Source organism: Camponotus vicinus, unplaced genomic scaffold, assembly GCF_025532165.1.
Source record: "Camponotus vicinus isolate PSW18456_S1 unplaced genomic scaffold, iyCamVici1.0 SCAF_11, whole genome shotgun sequence".
NCBI classification, from domain to species: domain Eukaryota; kingdom Metazoa; phylum Arthropoda; class Insecta; order Hymenoptera; family Formicidae; genus Camponotus; species Camponotus vicinus.
The window spans coordinates 6,128,962-6,153,147 of NW_028141947.1; the positions used below are offsets into that span (position 1 = coordinate 6,128,962).

A 24,186-nucleotide genomic window follows, 5' to 3' on the forward strand; every position below is an offset into this window, starting at 1 on the left:
CTACATAAACATCACGAACAATTCTTAAAAAGATTATTCCCAACATATGATTTTAAAAAGCACCCTGTCAAGTTCCCAACGGTACAGCATCAACCAAATAGTAACGATTGCGGTGTTTTTGCAATAGCTTTTGCAATTTCATTATTATTTAATATTAAACCTGAAAAAGTAACATATGATCATAGTTTAATGCGTTCGCATTTGATAAAAATTTTTGAATCTAATGTAATCGAGCATTTTCCACAAGATAAACGTTATACTTTTCAAAAAATACTCCCATTAGCAGTAGTTAAAGCGAGAGAAGCTGAAGCAATTCGTATAAGTACGATACGTCAACATAAGACAAAGCAACAAAAATTTAATCGTTTGGAAAAAGTTGATAATAGTCATTCTGAGAAAAAATTACATAATAATCAATTATTAATATTAACGGACAATACGCCAAAAGAATTTATACAAATAACGAATGACAGTAAAAAAATAAGTAATATTGAAGAATTTATAAAACTAACAAATAATTGTAAAGAAACAAATGATATTGAAGAAATAAATATTCCAAAAGAATTTATACAAATAACAAATGACAGTGAAAAAACAAATAATATTAAAGAATTTATAAAAACAAATAATATTAAAGAAACTAATAATATTGAAGAAATAAATAATGTTGAAGAATTTATAAAAACATCAAATAATATTAAAGAAACAAATAACATTGAAGAATTTATAAAAACAACAAATAATATTGAAAAAATAAATGATGTTAAAGAAACTGATAAATATTTTCAAAATAAGCATTATATTAAAAATTACACCGGTTACAAAATTATTAATAATAATAATGATTTATGTAGTAACAATAAAATAAGTAAAATCAAAATTTACCAACCAATCTATCCAAACAAAGATTCTAAAAATAAATATACTAAGAAACGTTCTCGATGTGAAGATACTGTCCAATTAGAAGTTAATATAAAAAAACAATGTGTGCAAGATTTAGAAAGTTCTCTTATACATTATACTAAAAATTTAGAAAATAATCGAGCTAAAAAACGACGTCCATGCGAACAAGATTTAAAAATCAACCGCGCTAAACAACGGTATAGATATAAAAAGAATTTAGAAGATAGACGCGCTAAGAAAAGAAAGCGATATGAACAAAATGTAGAACATAATCGCGCTAAGGAACGGTATCGATATGATCAGAATATAGAAAATAAACGCGCTAGGAAACGGGATTTATATAAACAGAATATTGTAAAACAACGTGCACAAAAACGTAAACGCTATTCCATAAACACTCAGCAAGAACGAGATAGACAAAAAGGATTAGATCCTGATCGCAAATGGCTTTACAACAGACGATATTATCAGAAAAATAAAAAATCTGTACTTGTTATAAAAAATCACGATGTTGGAAAAAAAATTATTAAAAAATATAATAAGTTTTGGTCGAAAAACACGATAAAACTTCATCATTCTTTAGAAATATTTATACAAAATATTATGAAGAAACTCACTATTAAAGGTCACATCGAGAAACGATTAAAAGCTGAAAAAATCGTACGTTGGTGTATGTATGTTAGAAGAAGTTATATAGTAATATTTACAAAATGTTAGCTTTGATTAAAAAGAAAACAGAAGCGAGTTTAACTCAAATTGAAAAATGTTCTACAGTTGAAGAAAAATTAGATGCCTTATGTAGCGAATCTAGTCATACTGCCTCATCTGAAAATTATTTTATTGATTCTACATATCAACATGTAATTCCAAAAGAATCATTAGTAATAAATGGAGATGAGAAAATAAGAAACTTACCGTTAATAAAATCTGCATTCGAATCTTTAGTAATGAATGAAGAAGGAAAAGTAGTAAATATATTACCGTTAATAGAAATAGAAACGAAAAAATCATGGTCGTGCAATTTTTCATGTAAAACTGACGATCCAATTTTAATTAGTCGTTATCAGAAATTTCTCGAAACTTTGAATTTCTGTACTTTAAAAAATGTACCTAAATTGATACAAGATATTCATAAATGTACTATGAAAACTTCAAATGAGAAATTGGGCCATACGCGTAGCTGCCATATTGATTTAACACTTTGCGAAGGAATGTTTCTTCCAGTTCAACTATTATCGCCTCATTTTCCACGAGTAAGATATATTAAGCGTTTAATTTATCAACTTACAGATTCTTATCGAAAGATGGATAATCTAGATGAAGCATTAACTAATGCTGATTTAAATACATTAAATGAAATTGTAACTTCTGCAGAAGAAAAAGCAGATATGTACAAACAGCAACAGACAGATACAATTATGAGCGATGATGATATTATTTCTAAATATCATCAAGCGTTTAAGGTTTTGGTTAAACGATAAACAGACACGTCACGATATGCTTGCGTATCGTGCGAAAGATTGTGTTACAAGAGAAATGTTTCTGAAGTCAATATTCTTCGAGGATTAGACACTCAAGATTGGAAAAATTTAATGGCACATATACAACAAGAAAGTAATGCGCAATATATATGTACTTATTGTGCAGGTAAATTTCGGAAAGGCGTAATGCCCGCATACTGCATTTTGAATAATCTCTTTACACAAGATGTGCCCGAAGCAATATCATCTCTTAACACATTTGAAAAAATTCTTATACAGAGAGCTAAAGCATTTCAAACTGTCGTCAAAATGGGAACTGTTATTAATAAAAAATTGCCTCAAAGGCAAATGGTACAAAAAGTTAAAGGCAGAACATTTCATTTACCACTTCCGTTACAGGAGACATTGAAGAAATTATGCTTGGATACTGATCCAATAAATGTTAATAACGAATTATATATTTTAGTTAGAAGTATCCCGAACAAATCAAAGATTATTTGGGAAGAAATGGTTAATGTTAAAAAAGTTTTTGACGCTTTAATATGGTTAAAGGACAACAATTCTTTATACTCTAACATTATATTGCCAAATGATCATAATAAATTGAACATTTTAGAACAATTAAAAAATTCAGAATTTCAAGTGGAAGAGACAGAAGTGATATTAGATGACGAACCTGACAATGAGATATTAGATAATTCAATAGATGAGACGAAAAATGGTGTCGAAAATATATTAGACAATCAACATAAGGCAATGTTAACTCAAGTTACAGATGAAAAAGATGGTTATTATGAAGAATACACTATCTATCCCTTATATGAAAAGAAAGCAAATAAAACTTCTACAGAATTGTACCAAATGTTAAAAGTTGAAAATGCACCTTTGGATAATCGTGAAAAAGATTTAGATTTAATGTGTTTTCCAGATTTATATCCTTTTGGTATTAATGGACAACATGAAAGTAGAAAAGTGAAACTTCAAGATCATGAATTTATTAAATGTCGTTTGACATCTAAACATCCAAAATACAGATTAAACCAACAATATTTATTTTATTTATTGAATGATGCCAATATTCGTCAGTTAAGACGTGGAATTTATCATAAATTGAATATAACTCATCCTCAAGATCGTTATACGGCTGCAGAATATTTAGAAGCATTGTCGAAAGAACAGTTGGAATCTGATCTAACAACAATATTTTCTACACTTCGAAATACGGAACAATATTGGCGTAAACCGAGAAATAATCTAAGGTGTATGACGCAGCATTATGGACCTGTGACATGGTTTTTAACACTTAGTCCGAGTGAATGGTTATGGGAAGATTTAGGTGAATATATTCGTGAAGTAAATAAATGGCATGATGTTTCTTTAGTTAGCGAACTTGTTGCTAAAGATCCTGTATCAACGTCCAGGTTTCTTGATAATAAGTTTCGGGCAATGCTCGATTTCATTAACTCCAAAGATCATCCAATTGGAGAAGTAACACACTATTTCTGGCGACGAGAATACCAAGGTAGAGGTATACAACATTTCCACTTATTAATTTGGATTAAAAATGCACCGATTTTCAATGAATCTACTGTTGAAGAAGTCTCGAAATTTATTTTACAACATATAAGCTGCAGAATGCCAGATGAAAATATTTCGCCACTATTGTACAAACGTGTTGATACGCATCAACGACATAAACACAATGATTATTGTCTTCGCTCTAAAAAAGTAGGCCGTAAAGTTATTCGTCGATGTCGTTTTGGATTTCCTCGTCCCGTTACTGAAACTTTTAACATGAGAGATGTAGCAACTTCAATAGCAGGTAGAAAACAATTGAAACAGAAAAGTAGGCTTTACGATCTTCCTCGAACGGAGAATGAAGTTAATATAAATGATTATAATCTTGTTCTTCTTACTGCATGGAAAGGTAATATGGATATACAATTTATTGGTGAAAAATCATCGCTGCTTACCTCATACATTACTAAATATATGAATAAAGCAGCAAAATGTGAGTGTGTTGTCTGATTCTATTCTTAATATTGAAAATAATAATAATAATAATAATAATAATAATAATAATAAGAAATTAGTAAGTCATCTTTGGAATATAAGTATGCGATTTGTGAATAATAGAGAATGTGGAGCTCTCGAAGCTGCTGATACATTGTTAGGTATTTCTTTGTATGGAACTGATCGAAATACAACTATCAGATGGTTAGATGTTAATCAAATACGACGTAAAAGATTAAAAAATTACAAGGAAATTGAAGCTCTTGATCCTGAATCTACAGATATATTTTATCCGTCTTTAATAGATGGTCTTTATCCACATAGACCAAACGAATTAGAAAATATATCTCTTTATGAATTTGCACAGTGGTATGATGTCTCGAAAATCAAACCAAAAAATAAGTATGTTGAATATTATAAAATAGGTGATGGTAAATATCTTAAACAACGACAGCGTGGATATCTTATTGATCATTATAAAATTAATGTTAATACACAGCCGGAAAAGTATTTCTTTGCGTTATTACTTATGTTCAAACCATGGCGAAAATTAGACAATCTTAAAAACGGAGATACATATGCCGAATCGTTTCAGAAAGAAAAATTGCATCTTGTAGAAGCGTTACAATATCATGAAAAATTAGAAGAATTGCAAAAAGCATTTGAAACTGCAAAACAGTTAGTTCAGCAGTGCCTAGATGACGATTTACAAAAACAACAGTCTCAGGATGATTCTGAAAATCCGATAGGTGTTCAAAATATAGAAGCTGGTGAAGCAATGCAAGATTTTAAGGATCTTGGTGATAAAGCGGTTCGAGAAATCGATATATCTGAAATGATAGCAAAATTAAATGCAGATCAAAAACGTGTATTCAATAAAGCTATCAATACTGTAAAGTCAGATGAATCAATATTGCGATTATATGTTAGCGGAGAAGGTGGTACTGGAAAAAGTTTCTTAATCAAGACTATTACATGCTGAATAAAACAAAATCTCAACAAAGATACTGCTGTAGCAGCATCTACTGGTATAGCAGCATTTAATATAGATGGTTTGACAATCCATAGATTGTTTCAATTACCCGTTGAACATGGTAATACTCCTAAGTATAAGCAACTATCTGATCATGTATTGGAAGTTTTACGAGAACAGCTTAATAATGTTATTCTTTTTATAATTGATGAAGTGTCAATGATATCTAATTTGACTTTAATGTATATAAATCTTCGATTGTCTCAAATATTTGACACTAGTCATTGCGATGATGGTTGGTTTGGTCGAAAGCACATTCTTTTATTCGGAGATTTGCTTCAACTACCTCCCGTACGCGATGATCCTATTTTTAAACATTTATCAGATGAAAAAGTTGCTAAATATCTTGGTTCCATAAATGCGGTTAATTTATGGACTACATTATTTGAGTATGATGAATTGATAATCAATATGCGTCAGCAAGGAGATAACACTTATCGTGAGTTATTGTCAAGAATTCGTATCAGTTTATTAACAAAATCTGATGGTAAGATTCTCGAAAGTAAAAAAATTTGTTTTAAAGGTGATTCCTTCGAATCTAGACTAAACGAGTTATGTCATTTTATTAACAATCTATCATCAGACATCGTTTGTTTACTGCCCACTTGTCATATGTGTGATATTCTCAATGATGCAATGTTAAGTCGCATTACTTCTAAAGAAATAATATTAGTTGCTGAAGATACAATTGAATGTATTCCATATCTAAAAAAGAAAGTATTAAAAGCATTATCAAATAATGATGATGATAATTCAAAAACAGCTGGGCTTTCGAAAAAAATCATAATTAAAATTGGAGCGAAAATTATGATACGGCGTAATGTTGATGTTAGTTTGGGTCTTGTAAATGGTACAATTGCTAAAGTAATTTCAATTGTACAAGATAATGATGGTCAGGTAGAAAAAATTAAACTTCTTTTATCATCAGGTTTAGAATATTTAATTGAAAGAGTAAGTGTTAAATTTGAGGTGGTAGATAGAGCATACGTTGTCAGAAAACAATTCCCAATATGTTTGAGTTACGGCATTACTATACATAAAAGCCAAGGATTGAGTTTGCAAAGTGCTATTATGGACATTGGTAATTCTGTGTTTAATTGTGGCCAAACTTATGTTGCATTATCGCGATTAACATCTCTAGAAGGATTACATTTAATTAACTTCGATCCTTCATCAGTAAGAGCTAATGAAGATGCAATTATTGAATATAATCGTCTAAAACAAATACATAAACCGAAAGTAGAAATGATTGCTATGTCAAAGGAACAACATTACAAAGTAAAAGATGTCTTATGGGTGTTACCAAAAGTAATAGCTTCTGTTCAAAAATCAGGTTTAGATGAAAATGTTCGAAAAAGTACAGCTTGGGTCATGCATGGTTTTCAAAATACAGACAAGGTTTCATGCTATGCAAATGCAGTATTACAGTGTTTATTGAATTTAAATGCTATTAGGCAGCAATTGTCCAATTGTGATAAATCAGATATTTTACGTATGTTAATGCATCGATATGAAAATGGAATATGTAATTTAAATACATATGCAATACGACAATGTGTAGGGGAATATTTTTCAAGTCCTATAAAACGAAATGCATCTGATTTTTTTATAGCTCTTTGTGAAAAATATGAATATATAAAGAGTTTAGTGAGGCATCAAATAACTTTTATTAGACGATGTAAAACTTGTGATAATACAAAAACTACTGTTGATAATAATATTATTATTTCTATTCCTATTAATCATTTAAAGAAGAAAACTTGTAATCTTAATGAATTATTGAATATTACGTTTTCACATTGGTATCAGTCGCATAATAAGACGTGTGAATATTGTACTGGAAATGATATAATATTCAAAAAAGAAATAATATTATCAAAAGAGATAGTTGTTATTCGTGTAATATTTTCATCACAGGACAATAAATTAACGAAAGCAACACAAAACTTTAATTTGAGTGCTATTCCAACAACTAAAGTATTAATAGATGGACATTTATATAAAGTTATGAATGCTATATTTTACTATGGTTCAAATATTGATGAAGGTCATTATATAAGCATGTGTAGAGAAGGAACATCTAATATTTGGATTGAAGTTAATAATGCTCAAGTTAAAAAAAGGCAGTGGCCTAGAGGTGCTAAAGATGTTTATTTACTATTTTTACAGAAAATGTAGTAAATAATAAATATCAAATGTTATAAAATAAAGAAAAAAATTCCTTATTAAAATATATTTACTAAAATATGTTTACTAAAATATGTTTAACTTGATTAATACTTAATCATTTAATAATTGTATTTCGATCAGTTCTATGAAAAAAAAGGTGTTATGTATCAGCAATTTCATGAACAATGTTTAATATTCTGTACTATTTATGTATAAAAAATTTTAATGTGAAAGAGAAAGAGAAAGAGATTATCAATTATATATTTTTATTATTAAATAGAATATTTTTATTATTTAAAATAAAAGTTTGTAACTCACTCTTTTCCTGTTTTACTTATTCAAAGATGAATTAGATAAGCAGAGCAATGATTATTTATTACTAAATTTAGAAATATTGATTGAGTGAAAAAATAATTAACTTCTAACGACATATTAATTTGTTTGTATTTGTCTAGTAAGAATAGCAAAGAAGTTTGAAGTCTGGTTGTCTAAGTAAGCTCTAAATAAGATCTAAAAATGACCGTCATATTTTAATAAAATATGATGGGGGTGGTGGCGAGGTCTTTCCTTATATATTTAATCATGTTTAATGTATGTATAGTACAATTTATGTTTTATATGTATAGTACAATTTATTTATAGTACAAAAAGGAGTGATATCTCTAGAAAAATTACCCTTTTAAAAAAAAGGTAAAAAAAGGTGCTAAGTCCGCGTAAAGACTGTTATGTGTTTGCAAAATAATGGTTATTATAATCCTCAAAAACTATAAAAAACCTATTTCAAAAATAGTACCATTTCAATCTACAAAATTATTTTAATCTACAAAATAGTTATTTTAAACCGTAAAAAAACTAAGTTATTTTAGTTATACATTTTACTTACCTTACAAAAGTAATGATATCAATAAAATTGTGCTAAGTAAAAATAAAAATTTATAAAAATAAATCAAAAAACTGTATCAAAAAAGTTACAAAATACTATCAAATCCAAACAAAAAATAATATCGAAAAGTTGTGCTATTTGAAGATAAAAACAATAATATTTTAATAAAAAGTTAGACATCATGTGTTTAATTTTTTAAAAATATATATTACAAAATTGCGCCAACAAAATAAAAACTTTTAATATAAAATATATATTTTTCTTAAATTTCTAGTCAAGTTACAAAATACTATCAAATCCAAACAAAAAATAATATTGAAAAGTTGTGCTATTTGAAGATAAAAACATAATAATGTTTTAATAAAAAGTTAGACATCATGTGTTTAATTTTTTACAAAAATATATTACAAAATTGCGCCAACAAAATAAAAACTTTTAATATAAAATATATATTTTTCTTAAATTTCTAGTATTAAAAGAAAAATATTAAATAAAAATAAAGTTGAAAAATTTAATTGAAAAAAGAAAAAAGAAAATATTAAAAATAAAATTAAAACTTATCAAGAAGATAAAAATTAGAAATTAATAGAAAAAAAATACAAATTTATATAAAAATTAAAAATTAAAATAAAAATTAGAAAATAAAATTAAAAATTATTAAGAAAATAAAAATTAGAAATTAATAGAAAAAAATTTATATAAAAATTAAAATAAAATTTTAGTTAAAAGACTTAGCGCTGCTATACGATCTAGAAATGACCGTCATATTTTAATAAAATATGGGGTTCTTTGCTTATATATTTAGTCATGTTTAATATATGTATAGTACAAAAAAGAGTGATATAGCAGCGCTAAGTCTTTTAACTAAAATTTTATTTTAATTTTTATATAAATTTTTTTCTATTAATTTCTAATTTTTATTTTCTTAATAATTTTTAATTTTATTTTCTAATTTTTATTTTAATTTTTAATTTTTATATAAATTTGTATTTTTTTTCTATTAATTTCTAATTTTTATCTTCTTGATAAGTTTTAATTTTATTTTTAATATTTACTGTTTTTGTTTTTTTAATTAAATTTTTCAACTTTATTTTTATTTAATATTTTTCTTTTAATACTAGAAATTTAAGAAAAATATATATTTTATATTAAAAGTTTTTATTTTGTTGGCGCAATTTTGTAATATATATTTTTAAAAAATTAAACACATGATGTCTAACTTTTTATTAAAATATTATTGTTTTTATCTTCAAATAGCACAACTTTTCGATATTATTTTTTGTTTAGATTTGATAGTATTTTGTAACTTTTTTGATACAGTTTTTTGATTTATTTTTATAAATTTTTATTTTTACTTAGCACAATTTTATTGATATTATTACTTTTGTAAGGTAAGTAAAATGTATAACTAAAATAACTTAGTTCTTTTACGGTTTAAAATAACTATTTTGTAGATTAAAATAATTTTGTAGATTAAAATGGTACTATTTTTGAAATAGGTTTTTTATAGTTTTTGAGGGTTATAATAACCATTATTTTGCAAACACATAACAGTCTTTACGCGGACTTAGCATCTTTTTTTACCTTTTTTTTAAAAGGGTAATTTTTGTAGATACATATATACAGGGTGGCCCATTTTAATCCATCCAGTCGAATATCTCGAAAACCAAGCCCGGGAGAGAAAAATGTTTCAGACAAAAGTTGTTTGGTTTCGAGGGAGTCATAAGATGGTACCATTGGTTTGACCTTGAAGAGTTATTTGAAGGTCACATGGAGGTCACCTTCAATTTCTTAAATGTAACCTACTATTTGTCATTATATATTCTTGTAGCTTATCTCGAGAGCTTTCCAAAAAACTATAATTAAGTATAATTAAAAAATATGTAATTTGCAATTAACAATTCCACATTTTTTCTTAAAAACAACTATGTTTTCTTTACACCAATTGATTCCTCTCATTATTTTGTACATAAAAGTATTAAGGTAAGATAATCGAAAAATGAATATTTTACAAGATATTTTACGGTTTATGTAAAATTAAGAAATTATTTCAAGCCTCATAACTCAAAAAGTACTTAACGAAAAGGTACTTAATTATAGTGTTTTGGAAAGATCTCGAGATAAGCTACAAGAATGTGCAATAAAAAATATAGTGTTCCATTTAAGAAATTAAAGGTGACCTTCAAATAACTCTTCAAGGTCAAACCAATGGTACCCTCTTATGGCCCCCTCGAAACCAAACAACTTTTGTCTGAAACATTTTTCTCTTCCGGGCTTGGTTTTCGAGATATTCGACTGGATGGATTAAAATGGGCCACCCTGTATATATACAGGGTGAGCCATTTTAATTAACGCACGCAATTATTTCGGAAACAAAGCATTTTAGAGAAAAATGTTTCAGACAAAAGTTTTATGGTTTCGAGGGGGCCATAAGATGGTATCATTGGTTTGACACTGAAGAGTCATTTGAAGGTCACGTGAAGGTCACTTCAATTTTTTTAAATGGAACACCCTATATATTTTTGCACACTCTTGTAGCTTATCTCGAGTGCTTTCCAAAACACTATAATTAAGTACCTTTTCGTTAAGTACTTTTTGAGTTATGAGGCTTGAAATAATTTCTTAATTTTACATAAACCGTAAAATATCTTGTAAAATATTCATTTTTCGATTATCTTACCTTAATACTTTTACGTACAAAGTAATGATAGGAATCAATTGGTGTAAAGAAAACACATAGTTGTTTTTAAGAAAAAATATGGAATTGTTAATTGCAAATTACATATTTTTTCTTCAGAACAACTATGTGTTTTCTTTAGACCAATTGATTCCTCTCATTATTTTGTACGTAAAAGTATTAAGGAAAGATAATCGAAAAATGAATATTTTACAAGATATTTTATGGTTTATGTAAAATTAAGAAATTATTTCAAGCATCATAACTCAAAAAGTACTTAACGAAAAGGTACTTAATTATAGTGTTTTGGAAATCTCTCGAGATAAGCTACAAGAGTGTGCAAAAATATATAGGGTGTTCCATTTAAGAAAATTGAAGTGACCTTCACGTGACCTTCAAATGACTCTTCAGTGTCAAACCAATGATACCATCTTATGGCGCCCTCGAAACCATAAAACTTTTGTCTGAAACATTTTTCTCTAAAATGCTTTGTTTCCGAAATAATTGCGTGCGTTAATTAAAATGGCTCACCCTGTATATACAGGGTGGGCCATTTTAATCTATGCACCCAAATTTCTTTGTACCTAAGACAGATACGGAAAAATGATTCAGACAAAAGTTGTTTGGTTTCGAGGGGGCCATAAGATGGTATCATTGCTTTGACCTTGAAGAGTTATTTGAAGGTCACATGAAGGTCACCTTCAATTTCTTAAATGGAACCTACTATTTGTCATTGCATATTCTTGTAGCTTATCTCGAGAGCTTTCCAAAACACTATAATTAAGTACTTTTTTGTTAAGTACTTTTTGAGTTATGAGGCTTGAAATAATTTCTTAATTTTACATAAACCGTAAAATATATTGTAAAATATTCATTTTTCGATTATCTTACCTTAATACTTTTACGTACAAAATAATGAGAGGAATCAACTGGTGTAAAGAAAACACATAGTTGTTTTGAAGAAAAAATATGTAATTTGCAATTAACAATTCCATATTTTTTCTTAAAAACAACTATGTGTTTTCTTTACACCAATTGATTCCTCTCATTATTTTGTACATAAAAGTATTAAGGTAAGATAATCGAAAAATGAATATTTTACAAGATATTTTACGGTTTATGTAAAATTAAGAAATTATTTCAAGCCTCATAACTCAAAAAGTACTTAACAAAAAAGTACTTAATTATAGTGTTTTGGAAAGCTCTCGAGATAAGCTATAAGAATATGCAATGACAAATAGTAGGTTCCATTTAAGAAATTGAAGGTGACTTTCATGTGACCTTCAAATAACTCTTCAAGGTCAAACCAATGATACCATCTTATGGCCCCCTCGAAACCAAACAACTTTTGTCTGAATCATTTTTCCGTATCTGTCTTAGGTACAAAGAAATTTGGGTGCATAGATTAAAATGGCCCACCCTGTATATATATATATATATATATATATATATATATATATATATATATTCTTACTTAATTTGTATACCTCAATTCTTCCCATCAACTCCTGTATCTAATATTTGATACTGATAATTAATGTTTTGCTAACAATTTCATACAAATCAATATTTATGCAAAAGTTAATAACTTCTTGAAGTTTTACTAAACAATTTAACCAAAACCTTAACAAAAACAATTTTAACTGATTTAATTTTTTAACTATTGTAAAATAATTATTTCTCTATCAGCAAAATTAACATCAACATTTTAATTAGTATTTACTCTTGTAAGTATGGTGGTTGGTGGTGCTCACGTTAGGGGCGGTTTCTCGGCCAAAGGGGATGAGCACGAAAATCTCATTAAACATATTTCAAAAGCACATAAATCGGGAAATATTTTAAGCCTAAAACCAAATCGCTATCTGTATTTTAACTGGTACTTTACTCTTGGTGGTGCTCACGTTAGGGGCGGTTTCTCGGCCAAAGAGGATGAGCACGAAAATCTCATTAAACATATTTCAAAAGCACATAAGTCGGGAAATTTTTTAAGCCTAAAACCAAATCGCTATCTGTATTTTAACTGGTACTTTACTCTTGGTGGTGCTCACGTTAGGGGCAGTTTCTCTCTCCTGCGGGGTACGCCACCTTGTCGTGGTGGAGGGGCTCGGGTGATCCAACGATCTACTGTGACAGTACCGAGGGTCCAACCCTCGGGAGGGCCGGCGGGGAGGATCACTCGCTAAGAGCGTACCAGAGCACCCGGCTTTGCTCAGGGGACAGTTCAGTCCCCAAAGGGTCACTGAGACCCAATGTCGGTAGGGGAAGGAGTCCCCGACTACAAACCCCGGCTGCACGGAGCCGATAGGGGAGAGTTTCTACTCTCCCCACCGTGCAGGGGTATGTGCCGGGTGCTCCCGGCATTGTGTGGGGGGAGGGGGTGAAGGGGACCTTGTGTCTGGGGGTGACGCCCTTATCAGGGCGTGCACTCTAGCATAGGGTCTCCTGGATCCCCAGTGGGGGGGATGTGGCGGCTGGGGGACGTTCCCGTGTCCGGGGGGGCATCCTAGGATGTCGATCCGGTGCGGTGCGTCCTTTCAGCGGCCTACAGTGGATAGAGGGGGGCCGGCTGGGCTTGTCCAGTCGGATGGGCCCTCTGTCCAGGGGGGATGTGGGTGACGGGCCTCCCTGTGTACGGGTGGCGTCCATAGTTGGGCGTCCCCCGAGGGGGAAGCGGCGTCCCACAGTGGGGAGGGCCTCCACCGCCTGGCAAACGGCCTGGAGCGTGGCTCCAGGATATGCGCCAGGTAGGAGGGACGACGGGTCGGTAGTATTACGTCCGGAGATATCCGGACAACCAGGCTTGCCCGGGCTGCCGCCCCGGGTCGCACCGGACCACTCGGACGTTTCCGAGCTCGGGTCGGTGCGACGGAGGAAGCAGCGGCTGGGTGTCCCTGAGAGGGAGTCTTCCTCTCCAACGGTCCCCCACCGCTGCTTGCTGCCAGAGCCGCTCGGACGTATTCCGGGGTCGGGGTCTGGCGGCGAGAGTTTGGGTACCCGGTGGCTGCCGCGACCGTTTCCCCTTCCGAAGCGGCAGTCACCGGGAAGGCTCACGGCCCCAGGTCTAGAAGATCTGGGGCGGGACGACAGCTGATCGCCACGGCGGGCAAGACGGGGTAGGGGAGCGGCTGCCCCGTCCCAACCGTCCGTGGGGCTCCCGGGTGGCGCCGCCCGCTACGGTACCCACGAGGTCGAAGGCGTGGGGCCCCTGAAAGCCCATGGAGGCGTCAAAACCAACATGGGTTAGTAAGGGGCTGGAGTCCTGCGCCGGCGCTACCTATGGCCGCCGGCCCGTGACATATCTTGCCCCCCTGGGGGAACTCAGGGCCCCCGTCGGGGGTGTTGCCGGTCATGTTTCGAGACACTTCCGGCGGGGTGAGGGTATACCCGAGCAAGGGAGCCGTAGCGGGTCGTGTCCAAAATGAATTTTGAATTAAACAACCCACAAACGAATAACCCACAAATAAATATGAAGAACGACGGTGGTGAGGAAAGACACACGAAGGACAAGGAACCTTCCTTCCCTCTGGTCTAATCCTTTCCCGAGTAGAGGTTTCGCACTCCTCCTTGGAGAGGGCAAAGGTCCTCACTGAGGAGCCGGTTTTGGGCTCTAAGCCTGGGCCGCGATGCTCCAAGAAATGGAGCCATAGCTTGGCAAGCCTTGATAAGGAGGTAGAGATGACCTCTGCAGAGGAGGTGATGGAAACGGGAAATAACCTTCGCCGGTCCGCCTTAAGCTCATCAAGAGACACTATCGTCATGGAGGACGAAGAGCCCATGAGGAGCACCCCAATGCTGCCGGTCGGGTTTGACTTCACCAACAATCCGTTTCTCGCCACAGAGTCCCAGGGGGGCACTGCTGCCTTTTCAGCAGAGAGAAAGGTGGCGAAGGCGGTGAAGAGGCAACGCGGTAGGCCACCAACCCACGGTAGGACTGTGGGTCTGGGCAAGGCAAGAGAGGAGGAGAGGAAGAAAAGGAGAGAATAGGAGCTCCAAGAGGCCATACAGGCCGAAGCTGAACTCGAGGCGGAGCGGGAAAAAGCCAAGCGCGCAAAGCTATCACAGCGGGAGCGTCCGAAATGGCCACGTTCGAAATGGCCACGGATAAATTTGACCACGTTCGGAACGGCCACGTTAGGAACGGCCACGTTCGGAACGGCCACGTTCGGAATGGCCACGGGAAATATTGAATAAAGTTCGATTTGACTACGTTCGTAACGGCCACGTTCGGAACGGCCACACGTTTGTAATGGCCACGTTCGAAACGGCCACGCTCGGAATAGCCATGGGAAATATTGAATAAAGTTCCATTTGACCACGTTCGGAATGGCCACGGGAAATATTGAATAAAGTTCGATTTGACCACGTTCGTAACGGCCACATTCGGAACGGCCACGTTCGGAACGGCCACGTTCGAAGCGGCTACATGTTCGAAACGGCCACACTCGGAATAGCCACGGGAAATATTGAATAAAGTTCCATTTGACCACGTTCATAATGGCCACACGTTCGTAACGGCCACGTTCGTAATGGCCACACGTTCGTAACGGCCACGTTCGTAATGGCCACACGTTCGTAATGGCCATCACACATGAAATTCCATAAGCACATAAGACGTAAACGTAAGGAAATCGACCAATCACGATCAAGTATTAGCCCCTCCAAGAGGTCAAAATTCGATCGTGATTGGTCGATTTCCTTACGCTTATGTCTTACGTGCTTATGGAATTTTATGTGCGAAAGCCTTTATGCCTTGAGAAATTAACCAATTGAATTTAGTGGTCATTACAAATGAGTGGCAGCTGTTTGACCACGTTAATATTGACCACGATGATATTGACCACGTTGATATTGATCACGTTGATATTGACCACGTTGCGATTGACCACGGTCCCGATTGACCATGGTTGATATTGACCACGTTGCAATTGACCACGGTCCCGATTGACCACGGTTGATATTAACCACGGTTGATATTGACCACAGTTGATATTGGCCACGTTGATATTGGCCACGGTGATATTGGCCACGTTGATATTGACCACGTTGTTATTGACCACGTTGATATTGGCCACGGTGATATTGGTCACGTTGATATTGACCACGTTAACGACAAGGCTTTACAATCTAAACTGTCAGCAAGGAGCTGACACACACACACACACACACACACACACACACGGGGGGGTGCAAGGGGGGGCCTTCGGCCTCCCTCCCGCACCCACCCCGTCCCCCTCGCTTCGCGTGAAAAGTTGCAAAGTGGAACCTCGCTTCGCGTGGGAAGTTGCACCCTCCTGCACCCACCCCGCCGGCAGGGGTGCCTACGGTAGGGTACCAATATCAACCGTGGTCAATCGGAACTGTGATCAATCGCAGCGTGGTCAATATCAACGTGACCAATATCACCGTGGCCAATATCAACGTGGTCAATATCAACCGTGGTCAATATCAACTGTAGTTAATCGCAACGTGGTCAATATCAACGTGGTCAATATCAACGTGGTCAATATCAACGTGGCCAATATCAACGTGGCCAATATCACCGTGGTCAATCGGGACCGTAGTCAATATCACCGTGGTCAATATCAACCGTGGTCAATATCAACCGTGGTCAATATCAACCGTGGTCAATCGGAACTGTGGTCAATCGCAACGTGGTCAATCGCAACGTGGTCAATCTCAACGTGGTCAATCGCAACGTGGTCAATCGCAACGTGGTCAATCTCAACGTGGCCAATATCAACGTGGCCAATATCAACCGTGGTCAATATCAATTGTGGTCAATATCAACCGTGGTCAATCGGGACCGTGGTCACTCGCAACGTGGTCAATATCAACATGGTCAATATCAACGTGGTCAATATCATCGTGGTCAACATTAACGTGGTCAAACAGGACGCTGGCCGTTACGAACGTGTGGCCATTACGAACGTGGCCATTACGAACGTGTGGCCATTATGAACGTGGTCAAATGGAACTTTATTCAATATTTCCCGTGGCTATTCCGAGTGTGGCCGTTTCGAACATGTGGCCGTTTCGAACGTGGCCGTTCCGAACGTGGCCGTTACGAACGTGGTCAAATGGAACTTTATTCAATATTTCCCGTGGCTATTCCGAGTGTGGCCGTTTCGAACGTGGCCATTTCGAACGTGGCCGTTCCGAACGTTGCCGTTCCGAACGTGGCCGTCCCGAACGTGGCCGTCCCGAACGTGGCCGTCCCGAACGTGGCCGTTCCGAACGTGGCCGTTCCGAACGTTGCCGTTCCGAACGTGGCCGTTCCGAACGTGGCCGTCCCGAACGTGGCCGTTCCGAACGTGGCCGTCCCGAACGTGGCCGTTCCGAACGTGCCCGTTTCGAACGTGCCCGTTTCGAACGTGGCCATTACGAACGTGGCCGTTTCGAACATGGTCAAATTTATCCGTGGCCATTTCGAACGTGGTCAAATTTATCCGTGGCCATTTCGAACGTGGCCGTTCCGAACGTTGCCGTTCCGAACGTGCCCGTTTCGAACGTGCCCGTTTCGAACGTGGCCATTACGAACGAGTGGCCATTACGAACGTGGCCGTTTCGAACATGGTCAAATTTATCCGTGGCCATTTCGAACGTGGTCAAATTATATCCATTCATCACAGCTCACAGAGCCACGCACTGATGGAGAGTCCTTAATGAGGAAGATGAAGGACATCGAGAACATGTAGACAAAAGAGCTCCAGGAACTGATGTATGCGGGTGCGGAGCAGCTCCAAGTAATAGGAGCATACAAAAGCCAGAAGGGGACGACTACAAAGCAGCTAAACCTGGCGAAGATGACGACGACGGTGGCCCAGGAATTGGGCAGTCGCAGCCGCTCCGGAGAGGTTCGCCGCCTCGAGGATGACAACGCCTTTCTTAAAGCGGAGGTAGAGAGCCTTAAAATGACTCTCGCAGAGATGAGGCGAAAGTTGGAGGACCTCAGGAATGGTCAGGCTCCAGCACCCCTTAACCTCCCAGAGGCAGGACAAACCTCCTCGCTGAAAGAACGGGACGGGGCAGAGGGAACCCACTCCGGGAAAAGAAAGGATAGCCGCACTGGAGAACAACAGGGGATATCATTACCACCCTATGCCGATAATCTGGTACAGGAGATCATACGTCAGGTTGAATGCGAGACTTGAAGCCATAAAAGACCGGTTGCTCCCGGAAAAGAGCATACGGCCCCAGCTTGGTGCTTCGAAAAAAGGCAGCGCAGGTCAAAAATCCGCTCCCGGCACTAAAGCCGATAAGGGTGGTGGCAAAAGTGGAACCAGTTCTGCTCTGCCCCGCCTATAGTAGAAGTCAGTCAGGTCGGGCCCCCTCTCCCATTTCCCGCCACCGGTTCCATGTCTGAGATATGGACCACAGTGGTTAGGAGGGGAAACAAAAAGGAGCAGATCAAGCCCAAGGAACCCACAGGGGGGGTTCGAAGGGTCCAGACCTCCTCCCCCTCCTCTTCCTCCCCCAAAACCCCCGCCGAGGGGACCAGTGGAGGAAAGAAAAAGAAAAAGAAGGAGAGGAAGAAGAAGAAAGGGGACAGTACGTCTGCCCCCTCCCAACAAGTGGGGGCAACCAAGAAGGTGAAAATCATCACCCCCAAGACTGCGGCGATAATTATATCGCCGCAGAGGGGGGTGGAGGACAAGGTTGTAGCGGAGCTGTCTAAAGCCAAGGGGCAAATAGACCTGGCGGCACTCGGGATCGAAACGCTCAAACCCAGACCTGCGATCACCGGGGCCGTCATGTACGAAGTTCCCGGAACGGACAGATTGGACAGCTCCAAGAAGGCGGATTTGTTAGCCCAACAACTAGCACAAATCCTGCCGGTGGAACTAGTAAAGGTCTCCAGACCGACCAAGCGCGCTGAATTGCGCGTAGTCGATCTGGATGATACCACCCCCTGACGAAGTCAGGAATGCGGTGGCAACGGGAGGAGAATGTTCTGTAGGGGAGATCAAGATAGGTGAGATCAAGCGTTCCCCTACAGGGCTAGGATCCATATGGATCCAGTGCCCAGTGGTGGCCGCTAAGAAATTAGCGGAAGCCGGCAAGATAAAGGTGGGCTGGGTTGCGGCCAAAGTGGAAGCGTTGCAGCCTAGGCAGTTAAGATGTCACCGCTGTCTTGAATCTGGGCACACAATGCAGCGGTGCACGTCGGCGACAGACCGCAGTGATAGATGTTATCGCTGCGGTCAGAAAGAACACAAGGCTGGCACATGCACGGCGACACCCAAATGTTCGCTGTGCTCCGACCTTGGGAAACCTGCAGAACACCGCTTAGGTGGTGCCTCGTGCGCCCCTACCCCGAAAAAGAAGGGAGAAGCGCAAACGAGGCAAAAGGGCGTAGCGGGGAACGATCCCCCGCATGCACCCCCCTTCCCGCAAAGGGAGAGGGAGAAGAACAGAGGAGGGAAAAAAGAAGATGGGGCAGTTGCACCATCTCCAAAAGATATGGACGACGCAGCCCGTATTGAGGAGACGTCGAAGGAGGCGATGGAGGTGGTCGTGGACTGATGCGACCACGCCGTCTCTTACAGGCGAATTTAAACCACTCCGCCAGGGCGCAGGACCTTTTGACCCAAACCCTGGCGGAGTGGAATATTGACCTGGCTATAGTCACCGAGCCGTATTATGTCCCGCCCAGAGCCAACTGGCTAGGGGACGAACGTGGTTTGGTGGCTGTGGTGGGAAAGAGTGGTCCGGAGTCCCTCCCCCTCTGTCTTAAAGAGAGAGGAGAGGGCTTTGTGGCCGTCACGTGGGGGGAAATTGCCGTCGTGGGGCTCTATATATCACCCAATATAAGCCTCGCCCAATTTGAAGGCACCCTGGCCGAGATGGGGGCCGTTGTTAATCGGTCCTTGCCCGGTCGGGTTCTGGTTGCCGGGGATCTCAATGCCAAATCAGCGAAGTGGAGATCCTCGGTAACGGATAGAAGGGGCGAAGAACTGGGTGAATGGGTGGCCGAACACGACTTCCGGGTTCTCAACCTGGGGGTCGGCTTTTACCTGCGTGCGGCGTGATGGGGGATCGATCGCGGACGTCACTTTCGCATCCCCGCTGGCTGCGCGCATGGTGACCGGCTGGAGGGTGGTGGGTACGGAGACATTATCTGACTACCGGTATATCCGGATGGATGTCTCCGACCCATCACTCCGAGATGGACCGGTAGGCCGCCCTAATAATGGAGCCGCGACTCCCCGCTTGGTGCTAAGGCGCCTAGATAGGGACGCCCTGTTGGCTGCCGCCATTGCCATGTCCTGGGAGGGAAACGTAATCCCTCCCGGGCAAGATGAAGCGATCGCGGGGGCTGCCTGGTTCCGAGAAGCGATGACGCAGATTTGTAACACGTCCATGCCTCGGGCTGGGCCCCCCCCTGCGACGTAAAGAGGTGTACTGGTGGTCGAGTGAGATTGCAGATCTGCGTACGGTCTGCAACAACGCGCGGCGCCAGTACACTCGCTATCGCCGTCGTAGACGGAACAGCGAGGAAGTGGCGGCACAGCTGTATGAGACATACAGGGAGACAAAGAAGTCTCTGCAGCTGGCCATCAGGAAGGCGAAAGCCCAGGCATGGCAGGAGCTTTTAAAGACTCTCGATGAGGATCCGTGGGGGCGCCCATACCGGATGGTGACAAACAAGTTGCGATCCGGTGCCCTCCCGGTAACAGGGAGTCTCCACCCCCGCCTGCTGGATGATGTAGTGTCCATCCTCTTCCCCCTTCGGGATGGAGGCGGTGGGCATCCTCCGGCGGGCCAGGCGCACCAGGACTTAGGGTGGTCCGCCGACATAGGGGTAACGGAGGGTGAGCTCCTCAGGGCCGTACGGAGGCTCGGGGCAAAGAATACCGCCCCGGGTCCCGACGGTATCTCTGGAAGAGCCTGGGTGATCGCCTTGAGCGTCCTAGGGGACCGTCTCAGGCAGTTATTTGACTGCTGCCTGAGGACGGGGCGGTTTTCCCCCATTTGGAAGGAGGCAGGCCTGGTCCTCATTCCCAAGTCAGGCAGATCTGCGGACTCGCCATCGGCGTACCGCCCGATTTGCTTACTTGACGAGGCGGGCAAGCTCTTTGAAAGAGTTATTGCTGCCTGTCTCGTCGGACATCTGAACCAGGTGGGCCCCGATTTGTCAGATCGACAATTTGGTTTCCGAGGGGGTCGCTCGACGATAGATGCTATCAAGCGCGTGAGGGCCCTCTCGGAGGAGACAGTGGCCCAGGGTGGGGTGGCGATAGCAATAAGCTTAGATATAGCAAATGCTTTCAACACCCTACCCTGGGTCAAGATAAAGGAGACGCTCCGATACCACGGAGTGCCTCCCTATCTAGAGGAGGTAGTCGGGGCCTACCTGAGTGACAGACAAATAGCCTGCATCGGGCGGTACGGCAGGACCTACAGAAGAGAGGTGACGTGCGGGGTTCCGCAGGGGTCGGTCCTAGGACCACTCCTGTGGAACCTCGCATACGATTGGGTCCTGCGGGCCGATTTGCCCTCAGGTCTGGATATGATGTGTTACGCAGACGACACACTGATCCTGGCCCGGGGGAGGGAATGGGGAGAGGCGATGTGCCGCGCAGCGGCGGGGATGGCACTAGTCGTCGCCAGGATTCGCGCCATGGGGCTCGAGGTGGCCCTCCACAAAACCGAGGCTCTGTGGTTTGCAGGGCCGAGGAAAAGGGGGCCGCCCCGACCTCAACTGGTGGTTGAGGGAGTCCGCGTCGAGGTCAGGCCCTGCATGAAGTATCTGGGTCTGACTCTCGACAGTCACTGGAGCTTCAAGGAGCATTTTGGCCGTCTGATCCCCCGACTGCGGGTTGCGGTGTCCAACTTGGGACGTCTCCTACCCAATCTCGGGGGACCTCGAGACGGGGTCCGCCGCCTCTATATGGGGGTGGCGACATCCATCGCATTGTATGGAGCCCCCGTGTGGGCCAATGATCTGGCTGCCAGCCAGAGCAGCGTCAAGCTGCTCCATGGGGAGCAGCGGAAACTGGCGATCAGGCTTGCACGGGGGTATCGCACCATCCCCTACGAGGCGGCGTGCGCGGTGACGGGAACTGCACCATGGGTCATCGTGGCGGAGTCGTACTCGCGTCTTTATGAGGGACGCAAAGAACTCCTCCGCGAAGGTGCAGTCCTCAGTGCAGGGACGGTCAAGGCGCTGAAGCTCCAGGCTCGGCAGCTCGTGATGGAGGCATGGCAGGAGGAGTTGGCTCACGCAAGAGCTGGCCTCCGAGCTGTCGAGGCTATCCGCCCGGTGCTAGTGGAGTGGGCGGATCGACGACACGGCGGACTCACCTTCAGGCTTGTGCAGGTGCTCACCGGGCATGGTTGCTTTGGTGAGTACCTGCACGACAAGGCGCGACGTAAGGCGACGACCAGGTGCCACCATTGTGTGGAGGACCGGGACACGGCGCAGCACACGTTGGAGCATTGCCCAGCGCCGTGTCCTGGTGCAGGAAATTGGTGGAGATCTCTTGCTGCCGGCTGTAGTCAGGACGATGGTCGACAGCGGGAGGGCATGGAAGGCAGTGGTCTCCTTCTGTGAGGACGTCATCTCACAGAAGGAGGCCGCTGAAAGGGACCGGGAGATAGACCCGGCCGCCGACCCCATTCGCCGAAGGAGGAGAGGAGTCCGGAGAAGAGCATACGCTCGGCTCCCGTAAAGGACTCCCCACCCACAACAGGGGCCACCGGGGCCTCGGTGCGGCGGCACTGAGGTCCCGTTAAATGTGGCCCCGGGTAGGAAGCGGCGAACGGATGTGGCCCTGTTCGCCGTTCCACGGCAAACATGCCGACATCGTCAGGACTGACGGAGAAGTTGTCTCCCTCCTGCTAAAATGGGGGGGAGGACCACCATGCGTTGGGAGGGGACGCGGTAAAATGCTACAGCGATCCCGTGTCCCCTCCCACAAGCGCAAGATGAGGTCACCGTGGGGTTTTAGTGGGTAGTCGGGAGAGAGTCAATCTCCTGGAGTCCCACATAACCCTCACCCTCCCCTCCGGAGGATGGGGGTATGCGTATATGTATTTCCCCACGCTAAAAAAAAAGAAAAAAGGGGCGGTTTCTCTGCCAAAGGGGTTGAGCACGAAAATCTCATTAAACATATTTCAAAAGCACATAAATCGGGAAAAATTTTAAACCTAAAACCAAATCGCTATCTGTATTTTAACTGGTACTTTACTCTTGTATCAGCGATATGTATCCATCTTTTTGGCGTATATCTTCGCAACTATTATAGATAGCCTAATTTTATTGAATGCATCTAAAAGCACATAAAAAGCACATAATTCTAGCATTTAAACTTTTTTTAAAGTTTAATTGTATATGTATTTTTAATAAGTGTGGGTGCTGACTTACGTTAAGTTAGCACCTCCATGTTCAATTGCGATTTCCCGCTAAACCGCTCGAGCACAAAAATCATCAATGGAGCACATAATTAGCACATAAAGAGCACTTTATTTTCCATATATGTTATTTTGGTTTTTTATAGTGGGGGTGCTAACTTAACAGACTTAGAAAAGTTTTATTCCCATTTTGGGGGAAGATGATGTTACACGATGTATTAGATATGATAAATTATTAATAACATATATAAACAAACTATGTATCAAGTACAATCATCAGCATCAACAAGATATGATACGTGCTAAACTTCGATTATTAGGACGATTTCTTATCGCAGTAAAAGAATATAATCCTAACGTAACAGAGTTTTCTGATATATATGATTTTTCTATATATGACGATTGTCTTAAAGCAGTAAATAAAGTAGCTTATTTTGAAGAAATAAATAAAAAATACGGCGCACCATCAGTTGCTTCAAATATTGGGACAAATTTAAAACAAATTGGTAATTTGTTAATAATAGAATGCATAAAATTAAATGATATAAAGAAGCAAAGTAGCACAGAAAATTTTTTTAAATTAATACAAGAAGATTATGGAATATCTATAAACAAAACAGTAGAAGAAGATATAACACAACATAAAAGACAGAAAAAAGTTACGCTTCCATCT

At 40.1% G+C, this 24,186-nt stretch overlaps 1 protein-coding gene and 1 pseudogene across 1 annotated transcript; both read left to right on the forward strand.

Moving 5' to 3' along the window:
- The first annotated feature begins 1,506 nt into the window (after nucleotides 1-1,506).
- On the forward strand, nucleotides 1,507-7,608 carry LOC145962239 (uncharacterized; annotated as a pseudogene).
- Nucleotides 7,609-19,681: 12,073 nt separating this feature from the next.
- On the forward strand, nucleotides 19,682-20,188 carry LOC145962240 (uncharacterized). Its single transcript, XM_083083204.1, has one exon. The coding sequence runs from the start codon at nucleotides 19,682-19,684 to the stop codon at nucleotides 20,186-20,188; it is 507 nt and encodes a 168-aa protein (XP_082939330.1).
- The last annotated feature ends 3,998 nt before the right edge of the window (nucleotides 20,189-24,186 follow it).